The sequence below is a fragment of the Charadrius vociferus genome, unplaced genomic scaffold (genome assembly GCF_000708025.1).
Source record: "Charadrius vociferus isolate BGI_N301 unplaced genomic scaffold, ASM70802v2 scaffold32, whole genome shotgun sequence".
NCBI classification, from domain to species: Eukaryota; Metazoa; Chordata; class Aves; order Charadriiformes; family Charadriidae; genus Charadrius; species Charadrius vociferus.
The window spans coordinates 8,967,957-8,992,641 of NW_009647856.1; the positions used below are offsets into that span (position 1 = coordinate 8,967,957).

Here is a 24,685-nt window from a genome sequence, read left to right on the forward strand (position 1 = left end):
GGGATCCTCAGCACAACATCCTTGCTTTGGGATATTATTTTTTTTTTTTTGGTCAGGCCAAAGCAATCCTAAAAAGAAAATAAATGTGGCATTTAGCCAGTGTCAACTGGAAGGGTTGAAGGGATGTGCTTCCTTCTGAGCCGTAGCATGGCAAATCCAGCCTTTTAGAAAGCAGGTGGCACTAAGAGTTGATGGTCAGGCTGGGTTATTAGGTACTGAGGGCAAGGCCTGGATTTTGGACTTGACTGAGCATCTGTCTTTGCAGAAAGCATAGAGCACAACAGCATTGCTTCACCCTCAGCATCTCAACACGTGCCCGCTCCAAGCACCAACTCAGACATTTCACAGCCCGCAAAGCCCAGAGAAGGCAGCTATTGTATGATTTGAGGGGTATATTTTGATGTCCCTGAAGTAATTTTAAGCAAGAAGCTGTTTCTCAGATAAATCCCACCAGATATATCCCTGGAAGAAAAAAGAACCAGTAGCAAAATAAGGTCTTGATGTGAGCCTGGCCAGGCTCCTCCCAAAGCAAGAGTCAAAATCGGCCTTTCTCAACATCAGGGTTGGATTCAGGTTGGGAAACTTCTTGGATGAGGGTCAACTAAAACCTGTAAAGCCAAAGGATCTGTCTGGTTCAGGAGTGTAGCAGACGGTTTCCAGCTCCCACCCTCAAAGAAAACACAAGTGCAGAAGCGACGCGAAAGGCTCAGCTGAGGAGCAAGTTCAAGGACAGACTCAGCACTGGGGGAGCTCCTAAGACTTCTGCAGCTTTACCCACCCCGTGTGAAGGGTGTCATTCTCGTTATTTAACCCGTGGGAAGGGCTGGGCTGCCTTTACAAGCTCACCTGGGTCCAAGGCTGAAGCAGAGCTGTCAGAGCAGGAAACCTTATCCTCCTCCTGGGGATGGAAACTGGGACGTGCACTGATCCTGTGCCCAAACGCACCAGAAAAGCCACGTCAGAGCTGAGAATTGTGTCCGACTTTCCTGATGACAAGATGGTGTTTCTCCCTTTGAGTACGTGCAATGGTCACCATGTGGACAACAAAACCTATGAGCAGACGCATACCCCAAAGATGACAATTCTTACAGCATTTATTAGAAAAGAGCTGTAAATGACATCTCAGTTAAAAATAAACGATTGCACACTATTCCCTGCCCCTGTTTCCTAATTTGTTTCCGTATAAGGAAAAAAAAAATGTTTTTTTTTTTTTTATTTTTAAATTGGATGCCAAATTAAAAAAATTCACAGCAAATAGTGGCCGATCCCACACCTGGGGAGGGATCAGCTTGAAGGAAGAAGACTGAAGGTATTCTGCACACTGAAGGTATTCTGGCTAAGCAGCAGCAGCAGAGGCCCCGGGTGACACGGGGGTGGTGGGACGGTGACACCCCATCACACTTGTCATTAGTCCCACAGTGAGCAAACGACAGGCACAGCGAGTTGTCAAACCCACACTGGCTCAGGGAGGAATCGACAGGTGAGACTTTCTAATTTATAACCCAAATATCTACTTGTGACAGGTGATGAAACCTAAATTTTTGTACATGTGTTTTAAGTCTCTTTTGCCCTCATCCCCTTGTTTAGGAATAAAATAATCAAATTGTTTTCCGTTTGGTTTTACAAAGCCCTTATGGGAACGCTCACATTGAGAACACAACCAGGAGATGGGTATTCGTTAGAAAGGACTTTCTCCTTGTCTTTTAAAAAATACTTGAAAGATCTTCCACCTATCCTGGGTTTACCTGATACTTTGTTTCTTGAAAAATCGGCCTCCTTGGTCGAAGCTCGAGGCAGCTATATTCCACCAAATCCCAATTATCAGCACCTGCTTGGTGCCAGCACACTGGAATGCAAGTGTCCCTCTGTGCAAGGCACTCAACAGCTGCCGAGCTGCTGTGGTGTTGGCCCTGGCCACCAGAAACCCCAGTGAAGAGTCAGGGTCTCTGGAGCAAACAAGGACTGGAAGGAAAATTATGGGGGAGTCTGCCAAGGGGGAGCAGATGAAGGGGGCGCGGTGGTTCTGTAGCTCCCAGCTCTCCTCCACTCTCCCTCCATAGAGCATCACAGGATTTAAGGTCCTGGTGAGAAGGTCACTCCATATCCATGAAGAGCTGCATCTTAGAATGGTTTAGGTCGGAAGGGACCTTTAAAGGCCATCGAGTCCAACCCCCCTGCAATGAGCAGGGACATCTTCAAGTAGATCAAGTTGCTCAGAGCCCTGTCCAACCTGACCTTGAATGTTTCCAGGGATGGGGCATCTCCCACCTCTCTGGGCAACCTGGGCCAGTGTCTCACCACCTTCACCGTAAAAAATTTCTCCCTTATATCAAGTCCGAATCTCCCCTCTTTCAGTTTAAATCCATTAACCCTTGTCCTATTGCAACAGGGCCTATTAAAAATTCTGTCCCCCCCCTTCACCTGGAGTAAACCTTGGCCACCTTCGAGGGAAAGCCCACCAGGATCAGCTGCCGTAGCTCACGTTTAAAGGCTTCAGCTCACACCAGCCAGGTAGGAGCCGTTTGCCGGCCGTAAATCTCCCGTTACAGCCTCCTCTGCCATACAGCACACAGGGATTAGTAGCAGCTTTCTACTTTTTAGGTTACAGCTGATCCGAAAGTCCCCAGAAGAAAGGGAGAGTTTCCTAAGTAGCATGACTGACAAGACGGCGAAGAGGGGGTTTATTCAGAGCATTATCTAATTCATTCCCCGGCGAAGGAAACTCATCTACTTTCGAGACTTAAAACTTCTAAAGAAAACTGCTATGATCTAAAGAGATTGGCCATAAAACTATTTGTATTGAAAACTTAGCCAGCGTGCCTTTAGTGAACTTCATTCATTAACATTCTTCCTGGCAAGGGTTCCATATCTCAGCGTTCATTTTATACTTTAATTTGGTTAGTAGGTCTTTGTTTAATCGTCCTATTGAAAGGAGAACAAAGAAGGTTTAGGTGATACAGCGAAGTAATACACTATATTTTATCTCTGGAAAGCCCAGACAAAGTCAGCAGGCTCTGATACCCTCTGATTCAGGTTGGTGTTTTTTTTTTTTTTTTTATTCCCTTTCTCTTTCAGGACATTTGGAATCACAAATCAGTTGCGGAGGATAAAGATCCTCACTGTACTTAGCTGTGGACACCTTCAAAAAAAGAAACACCTTGTCAAGCAGAGAAATGATGCTTTGAGCACGACATACAGCCCAGAAGGAAGATTATCTCAGGAAAAGTGCATCCCCATTACTCCGGGGATGGATGCTCTGCATTTATATCTCTGCCCTCCAATAAAAATCAGTAGTCAAGACAGTTTCTTCCGTTTCTGAGCTTTGTTGTTATTGTCTCAATATTAAACGTCACCGATTTTTCTGGGCGCAAAACTCATTAACAAGTTGCGGTTTTGCCTAATGACTAACACGCTTCGCAGCGAGCACCCAGCATCGGCCGTTTTCTCCAGCGACCTGCAGGCACAGGCTGCCCTAAAGGAGGATTTACAGGATGAAAAAGATTAAAAAAAAAAAAACAAACCAAAACCCTCCGCCTCGTTTCACAATACGGGGAGCTGCTCCCCAGCCCCACCGTCGGCCGCACGAGCGGGCAGCTCCTGGGCTGGTGTAAACTGACACAGCTCCAACTGACTCCCAGCTGACTCCAGATAATCATCTGGCCCCAGAGTAAAGGCAGGATTCAACAAGCTTTTCTCACGGAATAGCTTTTACACTCTTTTCTTGAATATTCGCTACCAATACTCACTGCACCGCATAAACCCACTACGTACGGTGCGTCAGTAAAGGGGGGAAAATTCTGTCTTCTCTTTATACTGTGGGCAGATGGCCAGTTGGCCAAAAACTCACTGAAAACTCTTTTAATTCTTTACTTTCTAAACTTTTCACCAGTTCTACTCCAACTACCTGTGGAAATAGATGTTTTCCAGAGGTAATGCTCACAACTGGCTTTCCTCTCAGACGAAGCCGCCCTCCCGAGGCAGGACAACCATTCAGAGACGCTGATGCTCTACCACCCCGTAGTAGACACAAACCGACCCGCAACCCACCCACCGTGCCCTCTTCCCAGGGTCAGCAGTGGCCAAAACCCAAATCATAAACGGATTCAAGAGGAACATGAACGCCCGACCATAAAACCAAGCAGCAAAGCACAGGAGCAGCCCTAACTCTGGCCGAGTTTGCGGAGAAGAAACGCAACCCATGAAGTTGTAGCAGCGAATACGAACATCTGGGGCAGCAGCTGGGCGCCGGGTGGTACGAGGGGCTGTAAGGAAGGTCCATGCCACACGGCTGCTCAGGGGGTAACTATTTTTGGAAGCTGATTATTCTTTTATAGCACCGATTCCTGATACAGACCAGCATTAAGTGGAAGGGGAGGCAGGCTCTGCAGGGCTACGGACCACGGCTGGCTTCAAACTGATGACCCGGAGGTGAAGGGCCCCTTCTCCCGTTACTAATCCCGTCAGCCGCACAAGCCTCCTGAAAACGATGCTTTGGTTTTATTGCCACAGGGGTCATTTATAAAATCATAAAACCCAGGGTAGGAAACCCACCCGGCGGCAGCACCGCACCAGCACGCACAGAAATAGCTGAACGGCCGTCGAAACGGCAAAGTTCAGCCCTCCCACAGCACCTTGAATAATTTAGTCGATTAAATGTGAGAAGTTCTGATTGACGAAGGGGAGGAGGAAACGGATGAACAACTTACCAAAAGCTAGTTCTTTATTATTGCAACCAGACATGACCAAAGACTGCGTTTTTTGTTTTTTGTTTTTTTTTGTATGTCTGCACATTACATGCGGAAAAAAACAAGAACCAGTTTGCAACATTCAACAATTCAAAATAAAATTTTTAAAAAAATCAAACCCAAGAACTTTCTTGACTGGTAATTAGCAGGGACGGAATATAAATGAGGTGGCATTGAACAAAAAAGGTAACAGTGCACTTTTAATAAACCAATTTCATCCGTATCTCCACTGATTTGCAATTTAACAGTTCTCTCAGCAAAGCCTCATTTCCCTAACTAGACTGGTACTTCTAAAAACATGACTAATTCACGCTCATTAATATCAATTTGGATGCATTTAAAAAAATAACTCTTAATATCTATGCAACAGGTTAAAGGGCCATATTCTCAAACATCAGCTGTTTCTCACTGTACGATTTAAAGAAGAAATATCCCCATATTAGCCAATGAAATCGAAATGTTCCCTATGGCTTCGGAAATAAAAGGTCTATATTTTTTTTCCAGATTCATTCTTATGTTTTACGTAGCTCTGAGTCCCCTTACACTACAATATCTAATACTGTCTTATTTTATTTTCTCTGCAATTTCCCCCTTCGTTTTCAATGGGGACTCCAACTCATGTTCACTTTATCGGTCTTTCCACGGGGATACGCAAAGCGGAGCAACGCGTCGTCTGGCCTCAACGCTCTTCTGCATCTCCTCCATCTAAACACGAGCCCGATGGTTTTGGCAAACTCATTACCACTTGTTGTGAAAAAAAAAAAAAAAAAAAAAGAGGAAAAAAAAAAAAAAAAAAGAAAAAAAGCTCAGCTACAGATTAACACACTGTCGCTCCCATTAAAAGTGCAGAGCCCCCCGGCCTAAGCTCTCAATTCAGAAGGCATTTAAGCACATGTATAACCAAGTGTGGGAACAGGCTCCTCGCAGGCAATAGGATTACTCACTTCTTAAGAAGTTGCCACATGTTTAAGTATCTGAATCGAGGCCTAATTACGGTGCTGGCCGACTCCTCGCGCACGCACCGCTGGGGCAGATCTCGCCAATCCCTTAAAGCCATAAGGACGGGCGTACGTCGCCCGGGGTTTTAATAGCTGCTAGGTTTGGATTCTCAGGCAAAGCAAAATAAAAATCCTCAAGCCCTCAAAAATACTTTTTTTTTTTTAAAAAAAAAAAAGGTACTTTATAAATATCAGGTATTCACATGTGTGAAAATCTTTTAATGGGAAGTGTTTTTACACACCAATGAAATGTACAAGCAATGAAAAGGTACACTGACAAAGACTAAAAAAAAAACCCAAAAAACAAAGTATAAAATATATTACAGGTCCACCGAAATAAATTCACACGGAAGAAAAAAATCGACACAATAGAAACTTTTCTTTTTTTTTTTTTTAAAAATAGAAGATATATCACAAAAGCTTGAACGTGTTTATTTTATGTTAGTACTAAAAATCAAGGAAAAAAGCTTCATATATTCTCATCACAAAAATATTTACCAGCCACTTTTTATTTCCACATTATGATTATCTGGCTCAGCAGGAGTAGAGGCTGAACTGTATCCAGACTACAGAAATCATTCCAGAAGGTCTCCTCAGTTTACAACTTACTGCAATTTACATTTCCCCCTCCTCTCCGCACCTTACTGCAAAGGTTCGAGAGGGATTAATAACAAATCGAGAAAGAATAGGACAGAGATCTGTATTTACAACATTCATCTTTGTTGCTGCCGAGCCGCAGGAGCGGGAGCGGTACCATGAAATACCGAAGTCTTCATATCACTCTGTGCAAATTTCCCTCGGTAGGCAAAAGACAGCATCAGAATGTACCAAATTCCAACCCCCTGGGCTTGGCCGGTCCACCAAATGCAACAGCCCCTACTGGAGAGCATCTCCTCGCCCTCCCCCATCCGCTCCAGAGCCCCAACCCCAAGAGCCGGCAAGGGAGGGTGAGACACGAGCAGGATGGATCCCCTCTCCCTGCGACGGAGTCAGGGCAGAAGGCGCCGCGGCGAGCGCATGACTTCAGTCCGCTGCCGAGTCTTCAGTGCGCCTTGTGCTTCCTCTTCTTGTGTTTTTTGTCTTTCTTTTTGTTGGCGCACTTGGAGCAGAACCATTGTATCTCTTCCGGGGGTGCAGTCGTAATCCCAACGCAAGGCCTGGGGAAGGACAGGAAAATACCGTCTCAGCGGAGTAACGTGACTTTTGTTTCTTACCCAAAGAAATGAAACTTTTCAGCGGGAGACGGGATCTGGCCTTCAAATTAATATAGCAATTATATTATCATTATCTTAATGAGTAAATATAATGATCGAAGAGAAACCACTTGCTTTGAAACAAAAACCCCACATATATCGAAAGGACACTCAGATAAGAAACGTTACTGTAATAGAAAATATGACCACACTTTCAGGTATAATAGCCTAGATTTAAAAGCATTCCAAACACTTCTTTAACACATCTGCAAAAAAATCTCATGATTTTATGCAGCTGTTTAAGAAAACGCCTAAAAAGTGATTAATTCCCTCCAACCTTTTTATAAGAGCTGACATTTATATTACTGCTCATACAATGCTTCATAATTTGAAATGTCTGTATCTGTATACACTACGCTCATAATCCTGTAGTTCTCACAAAATTACCGGAATCAGCAATATTTCCCAGCAGTTTCAAAAACAACTGTTATCACCAATGCCCATTAATTAAAAAGTAACTCTCCTTCACAGCTTAAAACCTGCTTTTTCAAATGCCGGAGAAGCAGAGATAAAAATATCTTCCAGATTATTAAATTGGACGCAGCAAAGCCATTCAAATATTCCCGGCGTCACGAGCCATAAAATAAAAAAAAAAAATCGTTTTTTTAATAATATAACCCAAATTTGCCAGGGAACGACAAATTAGGACGGATGAGAGCAACTTACCAGTGATACCAATCATCGCAGTCATCACAACCTATCATTGGACTGCCATCATCTGGCTTGTTACAGCCAGGACAGATCCAGATCTGGTTACCCCACTCGTCGCGGATCTGGTGCAAAGAAAAGGGAAGTTAGCTGGTTTGTAGGGCGAAGCAGGCAGCAAAATCGACATTTTTTAAAAAAAAAAAAATATTCTTGCTTATCCCACAAAGCTACTCAGTAGTCACTGTTGTTATTTATGAAATCTCTGATCGTAACTGCTCAGCGTTATGTTTTATTTTTCCTATACTGTACTTGTTGACAAAAGCACGCGTTTTACTGTATTGTCCGGTAAACCAGTAAAGCCAGTTGTACCGCCCGACCTCAGCACAGGCATTCACATATAGCAGCCAGGGCTTTGGGACACAATTCCTCCTCTGTCTATACTATCGCGACTTTTTCAATTCTACCCAGTTAATGGCACGAAGGAGCGACGGCAGCCTCCTGCGCGCGATACCAGTCTTAGACGCGTGTAAAATATACAGTGCCGTGGGTATATATCGCCGTATTACTTATTAGCCAAAGTCTTCAACTCCAACTAGCTGATAAGATCAGGATGTAAAAAAACTTGTTACTGAGTAACTTTCCATTCCCCTTATGACATTTATGTCACAGTACAATTTACTAAAGGGTAAACGAAACAAGAGAGGCAGATCATTTACAGTATTAGGCAGCTGCTTACTGGATTTTTCATATTCAGAGCTTTATGATTATTTTTTTAATGTTTATATCCCACTAGACCCATTATTAGTATTTTTAAATTTCAAGTGGTTTCTTTAACAGTTCTTTGGTAAAAACATACATGCAAAATGTCCCAAAATCCACCCAAAGAAGTGCAATCAACAAAACGAAGTACAAAATGTCCGGGTTATTACCCTGATTTCATCATTCCTTTATGAGGATTTGCGCATTATCACTGAATCTCAAAAACATAAACTCTTTTTTTCTCTGCTTTTGTGCATCACTGCATTTGCACATATCTAGGGCAATAACTTTTTTTGCTATCTGTACAGCTTACAAAAATGATATGAAAAAGCAATAGATGAAATGCCCCAAATGCTCTTCGGGGAAAAAAAAAAGCCACTGCACGGTGGTCTGTCCATCTTACACCACTTCCCGAAAAATCAATAGGAATGTACCAGAGCTGCAACCAACACATCACTCTTGACTGACTCCTCTCAAAGCCCTGATTTTTTTTTTTTTTTGTGATTTAAAACTAGAAAATACAAAGCCCAGGAATATTAAGCAGAGAACAATCCCCTTCCCAACAGCGCAATGGAGTAGGCAACGTCAGGCAACGAACTCGATTTTAAAGCCGATTGATTGCAATAATCATTCCTATCTCCGCATCTCATCTCTCATCTGCAAAGTCACTTTAAGTTGGTAGAGGAGCATCTGCTCCGCAGGTAAATCCTCTGCGCCTGGTGTGAAAATGTCTGCCGTCATTTCTGGGGGGTGATCCTAGTGCGGAGAAGCATCACTGGGGGCTGTTGGGCTCCAACCTGCTTGAGCAACCCAACTGCGCCTTGCACTGTCCTCCGGCACGGGCACCGGCGCTCGGCAGGCACCACATCCACGGTGCCACCTGGTTTAGGCACCGGTGGGGCCAGCTGTAGGCAGCACTGCCTGATGTTTGAGACCCCAACTGGAGTAATGTGTCCAGCTCTGGAGCCCACAACATAAGAAGGACATGGACCTCTTGGAGCAGGTCCAGAGGAGGACCATGAAGGTAATCAGAGGGCTGGAGCACCTCTGCTGTGAGGACAGACTGAGAGAGTTGGGGTTGTTCAGCCTGGAGAAGAGAAGGCTCCAGGGAGACCTTAGAGCAGCCTTCCAGTATCCAAAGGGACCCTACAAGAAAGCTGGAGAGGGACTTTTTACAAGGGCATGAAGTGATAGGATGAGGGGGGATGGCTTCAAACTGGCAGAGGGGAGATTTAGAACAGATATTAGGACGAAATTTTTCACCCTAAAGGTGGTGAGACACTGGCCCAGGTTGCCAGAGAAGTTATGGATGCCCCATCCCTGGAGGTGTTCAGGGCCAGGCTGGATGGGGCTTTGAGCTACCTGGTCTAGTGGGCGATGTCCTTGCCCATGGCAGGGAGGTTGGAACTAGATGATCATTAAGGTGCCTTCAACCTAAACCCTTCTACGATTCTATGTTGCCCCATTAGGTTCTGGAGCGTGTCCAGAGAATGGCAACGAAGCTGGTGAGGGGGCTGGAGAACAAGTCTGATGAGGAGTGGCTGAGGGAACTGTGGTTGTTTAGTCTGGAGAAAAGGAGGCTGAGGGGAGACCTTATCGTTCTCTACAACTACCTGAAAGGAGGTTGTAGCGAGGTGGGGGTTGGTCTCTTCTCCCAAGTAACAAGTGATAGGACAAAAGGAAACAGCCTCCAGTTGCACCAGGGGAGGTTTAGATTGGATATTAGGAAAAAGTTCTTCACCAAAAGGGTTGTCAAGTGTTGGAACAGGCTGCCCAGGGAAGTGGTAGAGTTACCATCCCTGGAGAGATTTATAAGATGTGTAGTTTAAGTGCTGAGGGACATGGTTTAGTAGTAGCTTGGCATTGTTAGGTTAACGGTTGGACTTGATGATCTTAAAGGTGTCTTCCAACCATAACGATTCTATGATTCTACGATTAGAAGACAGACACCCTAACTTACCCAAACTTTGCTTTTCCAGGGGGATGTTTGTCTGAAGAATACCTGCCTCAGGCTTTCAGGGGCTGGAGAGGGGCAGGGTGGTCTATAACCATCAAAACCTCTGCCGGTTTGTTAACCAAGAGCTTGGGCTGCTGAATAAGGATGTTAAAAATATTGCGCAACTTCTCATTCCTTAATGAGCCAAGGGTCGTGGAAGGAGGCACAGTATATGATCACTGAATGCTATTTTAGTACAAACCGCAGAGAGTTAATGATAAGAGCACACTTACTCAGATGCTATCCTACAGGGAGATCCCACATTGTATCTTTTTTTTTTTTTTTAAAACTATAAGATCATCCCCCCTGTTCTCCCCTGCAGAAGGGAGTTGCGTGCTTCTGTCACACTGGCTCCAATCTTATCTCTAGAAGAGCTTTCCCGAGCGACCCGGGGAAAGCCATTTCATCATTCTCTGTCCTGGATTCCCTTCATACAAGGGGCTAATAGTTATTAATTATTCCCTTCTTCCTCGTCTTCTCTCTCAGCTTCTTGACTTATAAACATCTCACATCAGGAGTCTCTCTGCCTGTGCACACAGCTGGATCTTAATGCCCGGGTTTCAACTATAATGTTGAATAAAAGAAAGAAAGAAATAACCCGGACCCTACATGTCCTCTAAAATCTTCACAAGGTGCTAAGAGTGTTACCACTAGAAGTACCTAGGAAAAGTTGTAGGTTTTCTTTCTTCAAACTAACATCTTTAAGTTATTGGCTTTCAATGCTTACTGAAGAAAACTGGATGTAGTACAGTATTTTGGAAATGTTTCTCTCTCTGAGTGATTTTCCAAGCCCTGCTGCAATAGGTTAGAGCGACGCTGCATTTACGCCTGTGATACAGAAGGTGAGGACGTGTATCCTGCACCCTGAAGACACGCACAGCCGATGTGCCGTCATCTGGTGCTGTAACCAACTCCGGAGTGAAATGTAGCAGCTGTTTAAATAGAGACCAGTAACACGATACAACAGTTGAGGTCCAGCACGGAAGAGCACCTTTTCCATTAGAAATAGCAGGGTAGATTTACACTAGGAATCATTATAAAAACAATAATAATAATAATAAAAAAAGAGAAAATCATGCATTTGTTGCAATTAAAGCACAGGAAACTCTGTAATAAAAGCAAGTTTCAAGTGTTTTAAATGGTGAGATTTTTTAAACTGCTACCCACTACAGATAAGCAAGGTGTCACCAACCATGCTGGAATTTAGCCAGGAGAGGGAGGATAACAACACTGCAACCATTGTTAGTGGTATCTGCTGCTCTTCAATGACCAGAAACCATCAGGACTACCATTTTACACTGCATCTAAAGCAGAAATTTTCAGTAGCACAGCAATCCTAGTCCTGCTCAGAGGTACGTCCATGTTCTTTTAGAGAATGCAGTTCCTACATCATGTTAGATGGGAGACTTTTCTAAAGGAACGAAGAAGTCTTAATGCTACCAGAGAGAGGCCAAGTTCAGAGCATATGTCAAACAGACTAAAGAACTGCAGACTAATAAACTACCTACAGACTGTCTGAGATGCACAAACATTTACAACTTCTGTATGTTGAAGAAACCAGAAGAGAGATTAGTGGACTCTACACATTTCAAATAAGTCAAATTCTTGACGTTGCATGAGGGTTTTGTACTTTACCTGACTGACAGCAAAATCCATGGCAAGCCTGACACTTGAGGTTTCAATTCAGCACTTATGAAAGCATCTATAAAAAAATCTCCACCTCCAAAAATAAATGCTCTCGCTCAGTTAGAACAAAATACCAAGTGGGATATAACTAGACTTGTCAGAATAAACTTAAACATTCAACTGGGAACACAGAAAAAAATCAGTCCAAGTAGTAGTGTTTTAATTAAGTTATTAACCACTCAAAACATGTGCATGGAAGCACAGGCTGGATAAAAAGTAGCTTAATAGAGAGCAAAATCACAAGTCCAGGTACCATCAGTTTGAGACGATGAGTTCACTCAGGAGCTCACCAATTCAAGAGATGAATGTCACCGGCACTGGGACAAAACACAGCAGCGTGTGTTACCTACCACGTAAGTACTGACGGTCTCGGTCACCACGCTCCTGACCGGAGCTTTGGAGCCTCCTGCTGCTGAGACGGCTGGAGAAGGCGGTGGGATCAGGACCGGTGAGACAGTAGCCTGCGGAGGAGGAGCAGCTGGAGCTGGAGGAGGGGTGACATGAACAGGAGCGGGTACTGGTGACGGTACGGGTGGAGGTGTTTTGGGGCGGCTCACAGGAGTAGAATTTTTGGCCTCTGGAGCTGGCACCACTTTGCTGATGACTCTGTAGGACCGAAAATGTGAATTGTTAAGAGCTGATGGGAAAGAAAGCAATGATCAATCACCAACTAGATATAAAGAAAATGCAGAGCAGCTAATTCACACTGCCTTCGAGCCAGCAAAGAGGCTGTTTCAACCCAACACAAGGACTGTTGTCATTGCTACATCCATCCACTGGACAGGATAAAGCACAGAGCCATTACAAAGTGATCACCACGACAGCCTGAACCACTCTATAGCTCGCTGTCATATAAATATTCTCTGTGGCTTTACTAAACCTTGTTTCGTTAAGTTTTATTACATTAGCTCAATTTGTGGGAAATATTAGAAAGGAAAGTTAATCAGCTGTGAACAGCACTGATTTTAATCTTCAAACTGAGAGACGATATCATCCTCTTAGGATCCTACATTAGGGGGTTCTCCAAATATTTGCTAGTTTGGTATTTCTTTCCCCAAATGTTTATGAAACCAGCAGTGGATCTAGTCAGGACAAATAAATGACGCACACTACATACTCAGCAGTTAAAATATTGCTACTTACTCGAGTAGCTGAAGTAGACAGGATGTAGCTCTAGTAAATACACAGTATAGAATAATCTTGCCCAGGAAGGGGGATACATAGAGGACCCAACGTTTATTAATGAATGTTGATACACAGTGTTATTGATGTGCATGCAATTTAATGGACAAGACAGAAAAAGCCCTTACTATAAGGCTCTAGATTAGAAACATAAAGAGAAGGAAAAGGATGTTTTAGAAAACAAAACAAAAAAACCCTCAAACAAAACACAGGATAGATCTATTTGTTTTACCATATTTTGGTAAATCATTTAACTAACTTATTTATATTTGAATGGCAACTGTGGGAGTGCAATTGATTTGTGACGGGACTGTAGGAAGAAGGCGATTTAAAGAAAGGTTAGGCATTCCAGAGAAGAGGATATCTTAAGAAAGCAAAAAGCGGAGACATCAGTAGGAAAACCATGACGAAAATCAAATTCCGACAACTCCTGAGAACCAGGAAAGTCCAGCTCCACCGTCAATGGGAATTTAACGTTCAACTTTAGAGTTTACTGCAACTTTCTTATGATATTCAAAAGGCAGTATCACTACGAGCGGAGACACTGTCTGCATTTTGAGTCAATAATCCAAGCCATCGCTTGAGAAAGGCTTGGAATTCTCCTGTATTTAATGCTTGGCTGAGATGATAGTGTTTTTCTCCCAAGATGTGCCACTTGAACTACCAAATCAGAACTATGGCAAGTTACAGTAAAAACAGAGTTAGGAAAAGGAAACAGAGCAAGGGGTTTGGTATTCCTGCCTAACCCACCAACTGTAGCATCACACCTACCTTTTGAGACCTACTATGAGTGACTAAGGGAAGAAAACCAAGACCAAGGAAGTTTAGAAACCTGCAGGGGAGCAGAAGCTAAAAGCCATTAGATGATTTTCCATCAGCCACTTGATGAAGACATTCACGCCACTTGATGTCCTAGTGATTGCTTCAGGTGCCTAATCTGGGAGCTCAGGCTCTTTATATGTGTCAGTAAGGTGCCAGACTGTGAGTCCAAGTACAGGACTCCTAATTGATGTTGTCCGTGACTTGCAGAAGGAAGGATGTCCTATTATCAGGCTATCCTGGGAGCAATCTACACATCAAATTCAGCCTCTTTCTCCTGTTAATGGGGTACATCTGAAAATCCGCTGTTATCTCCCACGAAGAAAGCTTTCTCTTTGGCTCTTGAATGTCCATGGTTCAATGAAAGTCTTAGCACGTGGCTCCCTGGAGCTTCTGCCAGACTGGCCACCCCAACTCAGACACTTCTTCTGTGCCTTCGTCCTTCCACTGCTCCCGCAGACAGCCCTGGCTCCCAACGCCGAACGCCTAAGACCTTGGTTGGTGGCAACACTCCCATGGTTTGCAAAGTCACCCTCACGACTTGAGAGCCACCTCTCAATAAAAAAAAATCCCAACAATAATAGAAGCGAGGAGACACACAGACAGCAAAATGTTTGGCACAGCAAAAGTAATTTGGACGGTTTCAAACATCATTACCCTTTCTTTCCCTGCCTCCCTCTTCTACCCCCTGCAAGTAAACAAAGTCCTGCTATGTGTTCTTCAGCGAGTCAACCCTCCTCGAGTCTAGACTAGGAAATGTATTAGCTAATAGGATTTTAAACACAACTTTGCACACAGTGTAAACAGTTTTAAAGAAGTATTAGCTAATATAATTTGAATAAGAGTGACCATGCCCAGCTAACATGAAATTAAAGTACTTAGTTTCGTAGTCTAGATAAAGCCAGGTTCTCCTCCTCAACAGGGTCTTCGAAGCCACTCTGCTAATAACTGCAGAAGCTACAAGGAACATCACATATGAAATCTTCCAAAACTACAAATATTCATTAGCGGGCGACACAGACTCATTGATTGGCTGGGTTGCTTGAAGCGTGCAATTAGGACATGTTCAGTATATAGGGCAGCTTGTTTATCTTGATTTTAGAGCTCAGTTATCAAAACAGGAGATCGGCATTTCGGAGCACGCTTGGGCCTACCACTCCCTTGAGCTAATGAAGTTCAGAGACTTTAGACTCCGGAGCGGAGAAATGAATGGCTTTGTGCTACACCATTAGAGGTGATGGAGTAATCTCCGTGAGGGTGGTTTAGCCTGTCCTCCGTCCTGAAGAAGGGGCTGCATACATGGCAATACGGAGGTGGGGAGAAATCAAAGGGAAATAGCAATCCCACAACTAATAATTAATGTTACTTCAGACTTGGAAAGGAACCTGATATCAAAACACTATGTAAATGATGATGGCACGATTTATGAGCTCTGTTTTATAGACAGGAAAATTGAGGCACGGAGCACACTGCAAGTAGGCGGCACTCACTCCAGCAAAGCTTCGATCCTCCTGGTACCTAGGTCCCTGCCAGGATTTAAACTCTGCATTTGGACATCACCATACGTGTATCATTACCTTCTTTTCCCAACGTGCTTCTCCTATGCTTCCAAAATCAGCGCTTGTATATTGAAAGTCTCTATGTACAATACTAAATATGGCAAAATTTCACTTCCTCCCTCCCACCCTCCAAAATCCAAGAAATCTAAAACTGGGGCTGGATTAATATTTTTTGAAGTAATCAAACATAAATGAACATCAGCTACCACCAACACACTCTCAGTCCTGAGACAAGAATTATGCTTCTCTGCAGGCTGCTTGCCTGGCACGGTCTCACAAACACGTTCTACACCGAAAGATAAAAAGTCAATTAAAAGTTGTTTTTGAATCAAAATAGTTCCTCCAGAATGAAGGGGTGTGAGAAAACCCTTGGAATAGATGTGGTAATAAGAGCCTCCATAAATCATAATTAAAGGTTACCACTCCCTTGAAAAAAAAAAAACAAAACAGAATTAGTGTAAACATTGTGAATCTGGTTGTGTCCAACCTAAATTCATTTTGGATTTCTTTTTAAATGCCAGCAGGAACTGTATTTCTTATAGAACCTCAGTGCTTTTATAATTGAACACATGTAGCGATACACCTCTTCATAACGGTAGAGTGAACGAAAACCCACTTTCATCATTACTCCGGGGCAATCACCCCGTTCACAGCTACGGATCCAAACCCAAACAGGATGAAAACGAAGTGCTGGCTTGCAGGCAAAGTGCAAATTCTACCAAGATTTTAAGTGTCGCGACAGGTCAGTTGATTTATAATTGGTTCTAACCGGCATGAGCTGTAACACGCTACATCTGGAGCAAAATGAGGCTCCAAGGTGCGAAATGGTTTCCTATCTTTGGAAGTAATTTATTTGCTTTCGTTCTGATCCTTACGGCTGAAAGCCCCATTGACTGCTTCATATAAACACAGGGAAAAGGCATGTGCACCGAAAGGAAATGGCTTTTAAAAAATAGGATATGAGCCACAGGGCTGAATGATTGCTACGGGTGATGAGCTGCAAAAAAATGCTGTTATCAGTACTTCGAAAGGTCTAGTAAAAAATCACAGCTATCTTTGTTTCTTGGAGGTAGAGCTCCAAGGAAGCTGTTTCACATACGCTCTGCCTAACAGAAAAATGACATTTGAAGAGTCCTGATTCTTTTCTGAACCCATGGCCCATTTTTAAGCAAGAAGCAGGAGCTAAGGGGGTCTTTGTATGTAGGAAAATGACACCATCAACTGCACTGACATAATTAAAACTAGTACAACTCACTCGGATTATTACAAGTGATATTATTATCTATTAGTATTGATATTCCCTTATCAATGTAAGTTCCTTGATGCTAGAAAGTTAAGTGGTGTAACTATTTTATTACTGAAAAATCTCACACCTGGAACTGAGATTGTTGCACCAGAAAAAAAAAACAAACAAAATACTCTAAGACCTATGGGTAAGAGTGTCAAAACCACCTAGGGGAATTAGGAAGATTTCCATATGGTTTAGATTCTTCACAGATTAGAGGTGATTTTGAAAATTTTATTCCAACCCCGGAGGAGAATCAGTGTAATTTAAGCTCTGTAATGTAGACTAATTCCCATATTACTTTTAGAAAGGGAAATTTAGGTTTTATCTCTTATGCCCCGCTGAATGTTTTATTCTGTGCAAACAAGTCATATTGGCAAATATAAGCTCCACAAATACGCGCTATGACCAGCTCATGCATTTGCAGGGTGCCAAAATGTATCAAACCTCCAGCGGAGCCCCGGGCAATTTTGCAAGTGAAAAGACTTCAGTACTTCAATTTGAAATAAATAAAATAAAATAAAGAAAAATTCATGTGATAAATTGCCTGCAATGTAATATCCTTCTCTATCAAGGAAAATGAACTTTGAACACTTATTCCAAGATCTCATCCATTTTTACGGACACTGCCTGGTCTCATACAAGCGGCATGACTTCCACATAAGCATGTTGACTTTCAATGGTGCACATGGACCTCAACAGCCCCTTCTCCATTTCACCACTACAGCAAAACCCTGCAAACATCCCTTCCTGGGCAAATGAGCCTAGTGATTTCGCAGGCGTCGTGTCACCTAATCCCATTCACAAGTTTATTGAGTTTCATTTTAAAACCCGTTAATCTTTTTGTCCCCACCATCACCCTGTTCCAGGATCTCACTGCTCTGGTGGCACAGCAACCTCTTTTAATTTCCAGCCTACATTCATAGCCAATTAATTCCCATTTGTTTTTGTGCCAACATTGTTCTTTAGCTTGAATAGCTTTCTCCCTCCAAAATGTTTACTTGCCTGATGTATTTGTAGCCAGCAATCATATCCCCTCTTCACATGCTAGACTAAACACACAAAGTTGCTCTCCTCTCCATAACACAGCCTCCCCTATGCTTCTCCTAATGGTGCTCCTAGCCCTCCTCTGCACCTGCTCCTCTCAATTCATCCTTCCTGGACACAAGCTGCCTCCAAGAATTGAATATAACATTTCAGATGAAGTATCAACAAGTTCTCATATGATGGCCCAGACACTTCCACTGTCTCTGCTAAAATTACCTCTTGCAATGCATCCTACGCTCACGCTGGTATCATGTTGGCAACTCTGTCATTCTGTGATCAACTAACGATCCCTCACCCACCTACCGAAGCGATACACCTACTGACCAGCTCTTCATGTCAGGCTGAAGTTTCTATTGGTACACTTCAAATGCAAAGCCCTAACTGCAATTTTTCATTTCTGAATTAAATACCATTTTCTCCCTTCTACTCAAGAGGATCCAGTTCTTCCCAGACAATGGTCAGATCCTCATTTGCACTGGCATGGTCCTTCAACCTTACTGCCAACAAAAGGCATGGGTGTTCTACATCCTTCTGTGACAAAATTTTAAATTAAATTATTAAATCAAACTAGTCCTGAACTACATCCTTGAGCATGCTCAGTAGTAACCTCCTCTGTGGTTAGATGAGGTCTCTTACAAGTCTGAGTTGCCAGTTTGAGCTAGTTCCTTACTACTGAGCAGTTCCTCTGCTACTCTCGTCTTTGCCAGCTTCCCTGTGAATGTTCTGGGTGACAGTATGAAATGTCTTCCTGAAATCCAGCTTGGGTTTGCCATCTTTTATTCATCCAGAAGAGAGCATTCCTTCCTCCAATGGTAAGACAGATGTCAACTTTATCCCAGCTACACATGTGCGAGTGTCTCAACTCCTCTCCACCGCAGCTGAGACTTTCCCTTGGAGGGGAAGCGATTTGACCCTGCACCCAGCGACTGCTTCTCTGGTCCAGCAGGAACCACTTTGCAGTGGGAGGTGGAGGCAGCTGCTCTCAGCATTGGTGGTGGAAACATAAACATGAGATGCACTGCGAAAAATCAGCCGCTGCCAGCCACATCTTTTGCCGGGACCGCCAAGCGGACTACGCTAACCTAGAAAATCAGTTGCTTTATCAAAGATTGATACCAAGCCTGTTGGCATGGTTTACTTCCGTTTTGTGTTTTATTCCATTACTTCCAAGCCTTTAATCAGCTCTTCCTCCAAAATTTGTTTTATAATTATGTGTTGGCTTGCAGGCAAAGTGCAAATTCTACCAAGATTTTAAGTGTCGCGACAGGTCAGTTGATCAGTTGGTCAGTTCCAACTGGCATGAGCTGTATAATTACGTGCACTGCTGTGAGCGGGTGTCTAGATCACTTTCCCTTTCCTTCCTTCTTCAGCACTTCAGTTTATTATATTCTTTATTAGAAATAGATTTAACAAACATTGCATTTTAAAATAAAAAGAAATGTATTAAAAATGACTTGTCACTAAGTCTGCAAATTCACAAACCCCTTCTTCTAGAACTTGGGAGAAAGATTACCCCATTCCTTGACTTCAATGCATAAAGGTCCCCATATTTTGCTTCCCAATTAAATTATGATAATTTCCACAGCTGCCAATCTACTGCTGTTATCCATCTTGTCCTAGTTCTCAGTAAGGCAGCAAATGAACATAGGATCAGAAGGAAAGTATTCTTTCTGTTCTTGGCTCATACCTATATTACCCTTCGTCTTCTCCCTGGCTTCATTTCCATGGTCCTCCTTCTCTTGTTTTCCTATTTGCTCAATATCCTTTGCAACATTTAATTCAGCTTGATTTCTGCCAAGCCTGACTTCACCTCCACAGTTTTTTGCCTTGAAGATGTAACTCATAGAATCATAGACTTGTCTAGGTTGGAAGGGACCTTTAAGATCACCAAGCCCAACCATCAACCTAACACTACCAAAACTACCACTAAACCATGGCCCTCAGCACCACATCTACACGTCTTTTAAATAAATCCAGGGACGGTGAGTCCACCACTGCCCTGGGCAGCCTGTTCCAATGCTTAACAACCCTTTCTGTGAAGAACTTTTTCCTAATAGCCAATCTAAACCTCCCCTGATGCAACTTGAAGCCATTTCCTCTTGTCCTGCTGCTTGTTACTAGCAAGAAGAGACCGACCCCCATCTCGCTACAACCTCCTTTGTTACCCGCCATTTTCTCCTAGAGGTATGACGCTTATTCCCAACAATCTTTTGGAAGGAGTTATTCACACAGTTCTGCAGTCATTTCCTACAAGTGCCTCCTTCCCACAGGCAGCAATCACCACTTTGGAATCCACTAGGTCTCCAGCCCAGCTGATATTTCTAGGTAACTCCTTTGGTTTATGGACATTTGCACTCTTGAAATTGAATTACAGGTTTTCTATTGTTTATTTTTCCATTACTTTAAGTGAAACAAAGTTGTGCCCTTGGCCTCCGCCCTCCGTATCTGTTACACCAGGGTATTTCTCCCAACAACCACAAACACCTTTCTGCCGATGACTCCTAAATCTCCCTCCCATTCTTTCTCACCATTCTGCCTTACATCTCTGGATGGTTCATCGCCAGTCTGACAAAACAAAACTGAGCTGGTAGCGTGGTGTCTCGGTATCTTTCATCTTCTTTTCTCTCTTATCGTCAATAACAAGCTGCTCAGAGCTTCAATGTGAAAACCACCTGGCATTATCCCCTTCTCTTGAGCTCTTGACAGCAAAACCAGAAGCTGGTAAAACATGCTTACGCTAGCGAGCTCTTTGCAAACTTTCTCTTACGTCTTCCTTGCAAAGCGCCCTTTATTGCCATTTGTTTGGGGCAATGTTATGGGATGCATGATCTAGAAGCTTGCCCATAAACCAGCCCTACATCAACCTTCTTTAATGACAACTAGTGTAGAATATGGATTTTATTAACTACCACAAAAAAAAAACAACGCCAGTACGGGTTTAGAAACCTCTAAAACTGTATTTTCCAGCTTGTTACGGAGACACGCTTTTGTAAGAACCAAGCAAACTGGCCAGTCCTGAACTTGCAGGCTCTGTACAGCTACAGATCAATTGCTCATGGGACAACTTGACTAAATTCAGGTAGGACCACATTTTTCTTTTCTGTCTACAGATGGCTATTTCTCTCCAGCCCTCTTGTCCACATCCACCTCCCAGGAACTATAACAGGAATCCTTAAGTCTATATAGTTTCCTCGCTGTTGTTTAAAAACTTCAATAAAAGAGTGAATAAAAAGAAGCACCTCTGTCAAAGACAAGAAAAAAATCGTACCTTTCTCTTGCAGCCATCTTCTACGGTGGCAAAGTCTATTTTTTAAAACAAATACCCATCTGCCTTTCTAATCTTTCACACATATTTGATTGGTTTCTGTTGTGCTTCATAAGGGCAGCTGCTCATACCCAGTAACACAAGCAATTTGCTTATGTGTCTAAACCTGCCTGAAGTTTTTGTTTTTTTTTTAATTGTGGTATACAGTATACAATTTTTTTTTTTACTCTTGAGCAATAAGCAGCAAAATCAAAGAATCTCCCAGTAAGTTGTTTTATTTTCTGATGACTCAAGCCTTTTTATGGATTCACTTTTGGAGTCATCACCCGATGTGGCCAGCAGCAAAATGAAAATAATTTGCCACAGCCTACCACCTACCATAAACAGGATGAATAATTAGTTGGGGTGGCTTCAGTAATTAAAAAAAAAAAAAAAAGAAGAAAAAACTAAGGACTACTTCTTAAGTTGGAAATAACTAATCTCAACGAATAAAAAAACTCTTCTAAATCACCTTTAGAAATATAAACAAAAATGATCATTTACTTGTTTAGGTAAAATGGATATGGTATTCTTCAGGCTTTTTTATTTATTTCTTTTTCCATGTAAAAGCTGCAATCCTGAAGCAAGGGAGAGGCTGGGGAACCTCCAGCGAAGTGAACAAGACTTCTGGATGGATACAAGACCACACACGGGGATTTGACTGCAGGATCGGGGCCAATATGTTACACTCAAAAAGAACAATCGGGAAAGGGATATGAATCATACCCGAGACAATATCTTCATTAAAATACATTCAGCATTTAAAAAAGCATTGAAAAATCAGTCCTCCAGCTCTTATAATTTAAGAGACTCCAGAACAGACAAATATAGGTATGTGTATACACACACAAACACACGTGCACAAAAGATTTATGAAAGCTGTAAAGATCACTGGAATTCCTTACGCACACCTCTGCAGCCTCAGAGAGGAGCAAGATCATTTTTCATTGCTCTGCCTCCTCGCTTAGGTGGTCTATTGATCCTATCAAAAATGATTTCACCGCTCTACGCTCCTTTTCTGTCTCACAGCGAAAGTTGGATCGACACCCAGAGCGTTAATTCTGTTAACGGTCAGTGAACAGAACCTTTCTCTGCTAAGTGCTACACTGTAAAATAATTGGGATACCCATTAGTCCCGCAGTAAACACAGACTTTCGCTGCCCGGATTCTATTGTTTAAATTTCCCAAACAGTGGTTTTACCCTTCTACATTTTTCTCCCTGAAGTATCGCTTTTTCCCTCCTATTTAATTCCGCAATAAGTTCTCCTCCAGAGCTTTCTGTTGAATAAGCAACGTCTCGCAGGGTAACCAACACCGCCCACAGCTGTGTCCCACAATAGCCCCATGCTGCTTGCATTACGTCTTTTGGAGGATTTGGTCACGGTGCCTTAACTGCTCCAAACACTGCTCTTATTCATAAAAACGTGCGGAAGGAGGGGCTTCCAGCAGGATTCCTTTACCTGTTTCCCCACCACAAAACAGTGAAATAAATGGAATGGGTCATGAGCTACTTGGCCGGTAATGCAAACCTACGGCTTGACAAGTCAATAAAAAGGCAATCCTTTCCTCCCCAGCCACGGGGAGGGAGCCAAGGCTAGAGGCAAACAATTTGGATTATGCCTACGCAGGGAGGTTAATGAACCCCATTATTTCAGCTATTGTGGGCAAACACGATGAAGGCAGTCATCTAAATTATCAAAGTCTGAGCAGTTCTCCACTAAATAGCACCCAAAGTTCAGACGTTTCTCCATGCGGTCTGATTTATCTGTACGAGAAGAACCCGATTAAAAATTAAAGCTCTTTGAATATCCACCAAAAATGATACTGTAAAAAGAAGATGCATTCTTGGAAACTACAGAGGGAAGAATTCTAGTTTAATTGAAGCTAATACCTAAGTCCTGTCTTGGATATCTAGCTTTTTTCCCACAACTCCCAGGGAGTTTGAGCAGTTTTCACCTTACAGCAGCAACTACAGACACCCAGTGAGCTTAGGGGAACACCAACACGGTCCTTGCCTAATCTCTTGTCTTCACCCATGTCAATAAAAAGTGTATCGATGAATTCTCTAATACCTCCTTCTTCTATCCTCCCTTGGTGCCATTACCTTCTTAAAGTCTGATTGTGTATGTGTGTGTGTAGGTTTCCCAAGCAAATTCAATCTCGGGAGAGTTTGCAGCTCAACTCTTACGTCAATTAAGCTTGTTGAAGATAGAAGATGCATCATTTAGGCATCTGTTTCTTGGAGAACGTTACCCTATAATTAACTTGGTGGTACATGCTGCAGGTTAGATAATACAGTTTTACAGAACTTCAAAAAGTATGACTGAAGAACTGTTTTACTGCAATTCTGCCGCCCGACTGTGGTTGCACTTAAAATAACAAATTCTTGAGCAAGTAGCAGTGATGACCCAAACCATGTAAATTTATGAAAAATAAACTCCTCGAACATTCCAGATGTGTCTCAGATAGGGTTATAGCTTCAATGAGATTTTCGCAAGCTACATTTCCTTTCAGGCTTCTACTTTTTCGGACACATGCTATTTTGCTAACTTATAAAAATATGTGCTATGAGCACCTTATTGTAGTAGAAGGTCTTAAGTGGATGATCACAGAAACTCAGTGTAATAAACAAGAAAGCAATAGGACAGGTTCCCCTGTCCTCTTAGTCCCAAAAGCATGCTTCTGGGTCACCAATGTTACACACAGAGGTCACATCTACTGGTCACAAAATAATTTAGTCTATATATATGCCCCTTGGCTTTGAGATTCCCTACCAAGGGTGTGAGCTAGCTATGCTGGTGGCTTTTGTCATGGGGATATCATGCAGTCGAGTGAGCCTCCAAACGAACATAAATTAGGCCTTGGACTGATAATATCCTACCAAGCGATAAAAAGCTTTAGTGGAGTCAATTAAATATCTGGATAACAAAACTTCTTCTATCCCTTAATCCTTTTAGGATTTTATTTTACAATCCACAGGTTATTTAATATACATTTTTTTATAGACAAATACGTATACATATCTGAGCACGTGTATGATTTTTTTTGGAGAAAGTCAAACATCTACTCAGTTTGAAAATACATAAGACAAGGGACAACTTCATTAGAGTGGCAGGTCAGGTTTACAAGTTAAACACTTAAAATACCTGTCTTTCCCCTTCTCCTGTCTGGTTTCCAGGTCTCCTGCTGATGGCAGAGCTATGATAGAATGAAGTATGAGTCTGGAGCAAAAGCCCAACATTTAAGGTAAATTTGGTGACCTGATATCACAAAAAATACATATCCTGATTTTAAGTCACAGAAGCACTGAAACAGCACCAGTGAGTGGTACTCTGCTTTGTGGTCTGGCATTAGTGTCAGAAGCCATGTGTTTTTTCCTAAAAACTGTATTTAAATGTAGAATA

General features: G+C 42.7%; 1 protein-coding gene across 1 annotated transcript in view; it reads right to left on the minus strand.

The window, feature by feature from the left end:
* Window positions 1-6,785: 6,785 nt before the first annotated feature.
* TAF3 (TAF3 RNA polymerase II, TATA box binding protein (TBP)-associated factor, 140kDa) overlaps window positions 6,786-24,685 on the minus strand; it is a 109,008-nt gene continuing 91,108 nt past the window's right edge. The window contains exons 4-6 of the mRNA XM_009882956.1: window positions 12,436-12,691; window positions 7,663-7,769; window positions 6,786-6,900 (exon numbers count right to left, since the gene is read on the minus strand). Coding sequence (XP_009881258.1) covers window positions 6,786-6,900; window positions 7,663-7,769; window positions 12,436-12,691 — 478 coding nt within the window. The remainder of the gene's footprint in view (window positions 6,901-7,662; window positions 7,770-12,435; window positions 12,692-24,685) is intronic.